This window comes from Triticum urartu, chromosome 5 (assembly GCF_003073215.2).
Source record: "Triticum urartu cultivar G1812 chromosome 5, Tu2.1, whole genome shotgun sequence".
NCBI classification, from domain to species: Eukaryota; Viridiplantae; Streptophyta; class Magnoliopsida; order Poales; family Poaceae; genus Triticum; species Triticum urartu.
Genome location: NC_053026.1, coordinates 104,150,272 through 104,157,767, shown reverse-complemented (window position 1 = coordinate 104,157,767; position 7,496 = coordinate 104,150,272). Strand labels below are relative to the sequence as shown.

The following is a 7,496-nucleotide window of genomic DNA, read 5'->3' as shown; positions in this document are numbered from 1 at the left end:
TACCCTCTTATCCTAAACTGCTTAGTATAGGTTGGTTAGTGATCCATCAGTGACCCCCACCTGGTCCTTGTTGCCCCTGCTTCATCATCGACGACTCGATCAACATGATCGATGACCAGAGCCTGACACCTCACATCACATCACGCCCCTTTTGTTGCTCGACTCTGTAGAGTTACCATCGAGTGCCGAGGGTGGAACCTCATACATCACTCTTGATGAGATTCTATAGTGTAGCTATTCGGTCATGGTCATCGAGGGTGATTTCCTCCTTAACCACTTCCGATACGACTCTGTCGTGCAACACCTCAAGTGTGAACCTCGAGGGTGGTTCCTCTTAATGTTCACCTTGATGATTACATCGAGTGGAATTCACCGAGGGTGATTCCTTGGGTTTTCCCCTTGATGTTTGGACACACGGATACTTGGACTTTACAACTGTTACTTGGAAAGGCGGGTCGACCCTGAGGGGTACCCGCGAGTGATGTGGAGACGGGTTGACCTGGAGGGTACCCGAGAGTTGAATACAAGGCGTGGCCGGGCATTCTTAGCCCTTGCCGCAAGTCCTCGAGACGGGGCGACGGGGTCACATCTTTCGTGAGTCTCTACTCGTGACTGTACTACCAACACACTAACGGTTTGGATATTTGATCTGAGGGGCCTCTGGCCTGATAGCACTAACCATCACGTGGGCATAGTATGGGCGTTCTGCGTCGTCTGCATCAGCCGAAGCTTAATAGACGTCATGCAACTGAGCGGCGCGCACCGGGTTGGACTGGTAAGCACCTGCCTTTTTAAGGAGGTAGCTATGTATGCTCACCGGCCGCCCACGCAACGTGCAGGAGTTCCCGGGGCGATGTCCCAAGACCCCTGGGTGCATAGGTTTAGTCCAGCGTGCTGACCTCTCTATTAAGCCTAGGTCGGGTTGCGGCGTATCGTTTGGCCGTGGCCGGGCATGACCCGGGAAACTGTGTCCGACCGGAGTTAATCGAGCGTGGTAGGTAAGTTGGTGCACCCCTGCAGGGAAGAAAACATCTATCGATAGCCTGTCCTACGGTAACGGACACTTGGAGTTGTATCCCGATCGATACAGCTAGAGCTGGATACTTGAGGTGATAAATGGATAGTATGGCTCTGGGATTGCTTTCTCGTAGAGAGTCGAGGAAGGATCTCTGGGCGAGGTTGATGACACTACTACTACTTTACTTTATACTACTCTTCTCTCTTCTGAAGCTGCAAGATGCTTGAAGCTGCTTGAAGATGCTAGTCTTCAATAGGCTAGGCTTTCCCCTTCTCTTCTGGCATTATGCAGTTCAGTCCACAGATACTACACATTTCATCGACACCGATGCATATGTAGTGTAGATCCTTTCTTGCGGGTACTTTGGATGAGTACTCACGGTTGCTTTGCTCCCTCTTTTCCCCCTTTTCCATTCTTCTCGGGTGACGCAATCAGATGACGGAGTCCAGGAGTCAGATGTCCCCACCAACAATTACTACTACACCGAGGGTGCCTACTACTACGTGGACGCCGCCGACGACTAGGGGTAGTTAGGAGGCTCCTAGGCAGGAGCCCTTGCCTTTTCGATCATGTTATTTTTGTGCTAGCCTTCTTAAGGCAAACTTGTTTAACTTATGTCTGTACTCAGATATTGTTGCTTTCCGCTGACTCATTTGTATTCAAGCTGATGTATTCGAGCCCCCGAGGCCCCTGGCTAGTAATATAAAGCTTGTATTATTTTAATTTGTTACTAGAGTTGTGTTGTGATATCTTCCCGTGAGTCTCTGATCTTGATCGTACACATTTGTGTGTATAATTAGTGTACGATTGAATCGGGGACGTCACACCATTGCGCCTTATCTTTGAACCGCCGATGTTATTGCTACACCCACAAGAAAAAATATGCTTAAATTTAAAAAATGAGATATCATAATATGCAATGTTTTCAAGCAACATCATCATCTAAAAAATTATTACTTTTTTGAAAAGGAGGATAACCCCGGCCTCTGCATCAAGCGATGCAATAACCATTTTTACTATATTATTCAGTAGAACCCGACAAAATAAGTACACAGATCAACTCAAAGCCATCTTTCTCGCAACCACAATGGTTGCACCTACAAGTTTGATGATTCTCCCCGATGTCACATCAACACATCCCGTCTAATTCGGTGGTCTCACTAAGCCGCCCGCCGGCAAGTCGAGAGCATCAACCGGTCTAGCAGACCCTTTGCGTGCACCGCATGCGCACACTCTAGAATCAGTCGCTGCCATCTTCCACCATCCGACCTTCAGGAGCAATCAATGCATTCACCTTGTAAGCCATGGACAGTTGACCATTGACTTTAAAAATGTTCAAAAAATAGGAAAAAGTTCATAAAACTTCAAAAAAAAGTTTGAAAAAAGTTCACAGATATCTTTCCTTAATAATAAAGCAATGACTGCTTCTGGTCGTACGTCATTAAAATTGCCCTCAAAGTAGTCGTAAATTACCCACCATGCCATCCATAAGTAAAGAAAACGATTCGATTATTTCCAAAATCACCGGCGTGTTCGATTCTTATAAGTATGATACCCTGATACACCATGTGCAGTCAAGTAGCGCAATGGCTAAGGCCTTTTACTTCCACGCGGGAGGCTAAGGTTTGATCCTTGGCTCTACCAACTTGCCTCGTTTCTCTCTTATATAGCAAGCACACCTCCGCCCGCACGCGGTAATGGGCCGACCCATATGCCGCTCGTGACGCCCCCTGTTTTTCTATTTCATTTTTTTGTTTTTTCCTTTCTCATTTTTTTTGCTTTTCCTTCTTTAAATCAATTTGTGTTTAAATTTCTTTTTTCAAAAAAGTTGCGAGTTTTGATAAAATACATCGAGAAATCATAAAATGTTCTTGAATTCAAAAAACAAATGGGAAATCAAAAAATGTTCGTGATTTCAAAAAATTGTTCGCGTATTAGCAAACTCATGATTTCAAACAAATGCTCGTGAAATAGAAAATGCTCATGATTTTCAGAAAATAATCGTGTATTCAAAACATATTCGGAAATTTGAAAACAATGCCCATGAAAATTTTGAAAATGTTCACAGAAATTAAAACAGATTCAGAAAGCTGTGAGTTTAAAAAAATCGAGAATTATAGAATATTTGTGAATTAAAAAAATCAGGAAATCATAAAATTTCCGTGATTCCGAAAACTGTTTGCATATTATAAAAAAATGCAATTTAAATTTTTTTACGTGAAATAAGAAATGTTCATAATTTTTAAAAAATGATCATGTATTCAAAACATATTCGGGAATTTTAAAAAATGTCCATGAAATTATACAAAATCTTCACACATCTACATAATCTGATTGTTTTTCACCCGTTGCAACGCACAGGCATATTTGCTAGTAAAAATTTCATGAATTTTAAAAAATTCACAGAATTTGAAAAAATCACGAATTAAAAAAATCGTAATTTGGGAAATTTTGGAAAAAAATGACAGAGTTCACGAGAATTTGAAAAAGTTCATGAATTTGCAATAAGTTTTTTAATCTGAAAAGAATTCACGCATTTTTAAATTAAAAATAAAATAAAAACGAAAACCCAAGACAAACCCATGCCAGGAAAACCAGCAAGAAAAAAACGCGCAAAAAAAATGCGCGGAAAACTGTGGAATAAACAAACCTACATGGGCCGGCTCATTTGTCATGTCGTGCCAGTTAGCGAAATTGCCGCTTAGGGCGCCATCTGGGGCTGGAGTTGCCCTAACGTGCACTTGAAATCCTCCAAGTCCAAATTAAGTAACGGCAAATAATCGAGTCCCCGCGCCATGGAGGTAGACGGACGCGGAGATGTATTAGCTCCGTCCCCTCGCCCCGCTTGCGGCAAGAAGCGGCCGCTTTCCCCCTCAACTCCTCAGAACGACGTTGCGGACTCGTCCAAGTCCACCACCAGCGACGAGGACGACAACCCCTGGGCGCTCAGCGACGACGAAGAGGAGGATGAATACCACGGTAAGGCACTGCTTCCTCCGTAGTTGATTCGACGCTTCTGTTCTGTACTTGATTAGTTTAGATCTATGTGTATCCTGATGCAATTGGCTCTCTCAATTAGAAACCAGTGCTCCTTGATGTAAGAACCTTTATCAACAAGATTTTCGTGCAATACTAAAGAATATCTTGCTGAATTAGTTGCACCAACACCGTCAGTGTTTGAAACTTTGAATTTCAACCGAATACATTGCGTTGCTAACTACTTGTACGAAATTGAGACCTCGTTCAATAGTTGAACCACCGCTGGACAAACTGTTGATCTTTTCTTTGGGTAACCTGTGCCAGCTACTCAGATTTAGGTATGTTGTTAGCATTTCTGTAACACAATAATGCCTTTTGGGGAGAATAATATTTAAATGGTCACACACTCTTGATCTTAAACTAATAAACATGAATATGGCAAATCATTTTATAAGTAGAGTTTCTGGGAAAAGGTTACAAGTAACTTAAAATTTAGCTGGCTATTCCACTGGTGCTCGGCTACTTTATTTTATTGGAGATTGTTATTCTCCACTAATTAGGTCTAATTGTACTGAATCTAACCATAGTGAAGATCCTACCTGATCTTCCAATCTGCGAACATGTTTGTAATAATAACACACACACACACACTTGGTATTAATGGTAATTTTCACTTCAAAAGAACATATAATTCGATGCATGTATACAGCCTTGTAGACTGCAATTGTTTTGACAGCTAATCTTTCTCAAGTGATATATACTTTTTCGAGGAATATTTCTCAAGTGATCCATCTAATAATTTTGGCTTCTAAATCAATGGTAGATCTTTGTCAAAAAATCAATGATAGATGGTGCTCAATGTTTTTTGTTGTTGTTGATTTGGTTAATGACTTCGTGTGTAGGGAAGTACCGCCCTTTTACAGTTGATGATTTCCCAAGGGTTAGCAGTGATGATGAGCAGACAGTTGCCGTGTATAAGAATCCAGAGATTTCTATCCGAGGCCCAAGACCGCTTAGGAGATTTCCAGCATTTAAGCCAGAAAGTCGGCATTCATGTGATATGGAGTATCAACTTGCCGATGAATCTGAAAGTAAGTGTTTTTTTAATTAAAGTTCTGTCACTGAGATTCCCTGCATCAAATTATCATCAAGAGAAAAGTCCAAAGTTTCTCAGCTTAGGAAGAATTTTTTTTATGAGTACCAAGATATCTTGATGAGTGGTCCCATCACACACCAAACTTGATCCTCAATAAATGGGGGAAAACCCTTGTGCATCAGCTGTCAATCTAGGAATTGAACCCGGGTGGTTAGCTAGCTTTACCTGCTGTCAATTGTCAAGTGTTATCCTGTTCGTCTATTCAGATTGGCATCAAATGAAAGAAATTTGAGCATTTCCCCATCCACCCCCAAATCCAAACTACATTCCAGATCCCTCCTCTGCTCACTTCTCAGCTCTTCCTTTGTCAATCCTTTGTGATAACAATGAACAAACAAGATTTGGTAGTATATTTTCCAGAACTGAACCACTCTTGATGAAACAAAGCAGATTTTCTCTCATCATCTGTTCATGACTATAGATCTCTGATAATACCTCATGCTCTGTTTGTTAATTTTGCAGTCAGTTTCAGCAATGTTGGGACCGTTGATTGCTCACATAAGGGTTATTGCAGATCGATGGACATGGTGCAGTTCGTTGATCTCAAAATCGCTGGCTATCAGCATGCCCGGCCTGGACGTGCCAAAATATTTGGGTTTTTCGCAGCGCCGGATCGGGTCGAACCTTTGCGCAATTATGTCTATAGGCGTCAAATTGAGAATTATGAAGCTGTAACTGTGAAGCCAAAGACGGTAATCTGACTATCAAACTTGCAACTTTCTACTGGCCTGATTCTTTAATCATACTTACAATACACGTGCATGAGATGCAAGCACTGTATTGAAAAAATTATTATATTTAGGCTTTATTCTGGAAGTTTGAGATACTCACCTGAGTGCATGCTGCAATAGTTCAGTAATATCCAGTTTAAAGGTATCACGCCGAGTCAAATAATCTCACTAATTCACTATTAGACATAACACTTAATTATATCCAGACCAGACAGTTGTAGTGATTGCAGCCGATCTATTGTAGTAATCACTAATTAAAGTATAGGATGTCATGCCTGTTGATCCAAATTGTAGGGTATGGCACGTTTACCACTGACTAGCTCTGCTCGAGGTATTGGCATAAGGAGCCGTGTGCTATTTGAATTCAAACTCTGTATATGTACTGAAGACCCACAGGAAGATGGGCCCAAAGGCGACCTTCTTATTGAAGGATGTACTGAATTCAGCACCATGTACACAACAGAATCATCCATTCAAAATCGGCGTCTTTATGGGGACAAGTGTCCACTAGATGTCAAGTTTGCGGCGCTGATTAATGCAGTCCAGGCATTCGTTGATGTTGAGATACTCCGTGCTCCTGATTGTGGCCTTAATCTGAATCTCTATGCCAAGACCAGTGGTTACGAAGATGTGATTCCTCTCTACCAGGGAGTTGCAGAAGCTGGCTGCAAAATAAGTTCAGTTGTAGCCGTGGTGATACGGAGTTGCGTGTATCTTCGTATCGAAGGGACCCCCAAAGATGACGGACTTTCTCAGAAGCGGCTGCCCTGTGGTGCGTGGGAAGACAGCTTCGACACTTGCTATCATGGAATAGTAGATAAGGCTGGTCATATTGGGGAGTAACTTATACTAGTGTCATGTATATGACACTAGTCTAAGTTACGACCTTTATAGTGCAAAAGGAACATAGTACTAGTGTCATAGATGGCCTTATTTATTAGCTTGTAGACTCATCCTTTCTTGGGAAGCGCTATGTTACAGTAACATATTATGTTACTCTAAATACCTCTCTTCTCATTAACTACATGCCGCATAAGCAAAATTTTCTTGAAGTGCGTTATGTTACTACTTAAGTTACTTCCACTATGACTAGCCTAAAGTGGTGAATCTTGACGAATTTACCACGATTTCGGTGAAGATCACCTGGAGAACCTTGGATTGACACACAGCTTCCTGTACAAGTTACTCTAATATGTTGCTCGAACTTTGATTGCTCGCTGCCCTGATGTTATCAGCACTCCACTTCGTTCCTGAACCAGAGTTATGTATCTGCTGTTTTGAAACAACTAGATGATGCCCTACGGGTTACCGTCATTGACGTGGAAATTGTTTGCAGCACATTTCGGTGAGATTTAGTTGTATAGAACATGAATACTTAGATTAATAATATAAAAACAGAAACTAAAATACATAAGATTTTTCTTGATTATTATATAGTTTTAAAATGTTGTTCAATATGGAAATGACTTAGCATTTTCTGATGCATGTTATAAGGTGACATGACTGCTGACATATTTGAATGTTGAGGAAAATTGGCTAGTGGGAATCACCTATTTTCCCTGGCACTAGCAGTGAACGATAAAGCACATGTGTAACGCATGTGCTAATCTTT

General features: G+C 41.5%; 1 protein-coding gene across 1 annotated transcript; it reads left to right on the top strand.

Annotated features, from left to right (window-relative positions):
* The first annotated feature begins 3,813 nt into the window (after positions 1-3,813).
* On the top strand, positions 3,814-7,267 carry LOC125555737. Its single transcript, XM_048718596.1, has 5 exons — positions 3,814-3,997; positions 4,900-5,088; positions 5,616-5,845; positions 6,179-6,705; positions 6,983-7,267. Exons 1-5 carry the CDS (start codon positions 3,814-3,816, stop codon positions 7,044-7,046), a joined length of 1,194 nt encoding a protein of 397 aa, XP_048574553.1. The 3' UTR covers positions 7,047-7,267.
* Positions 7,268-7,496: the final 229 nt, after the last annotated feature.

Coding starts and splice junctions, on each gene's coding strand:
- LOC125555737 (XM_048718596.1), top strand. CDS start 3,814: ATGGAGGTAGACGGACGCGGAGATGTATTAGCTCCGTCCCCTCGCCCC. Junction 3,998..4,899: donor AGAGGAGGATGAATACCACG/GTAAGGCACTGC, acceptor CTTCGTGTGTAG/GGAAGTACCGCCCTTTTACA. Junction 6,706..6,982: donor TATCATGGAATAGTAGATAA/GGCTGGTCATAT, acceptor TGACTAGCCTAA/AGTGGTGAATCTTGACGAAT.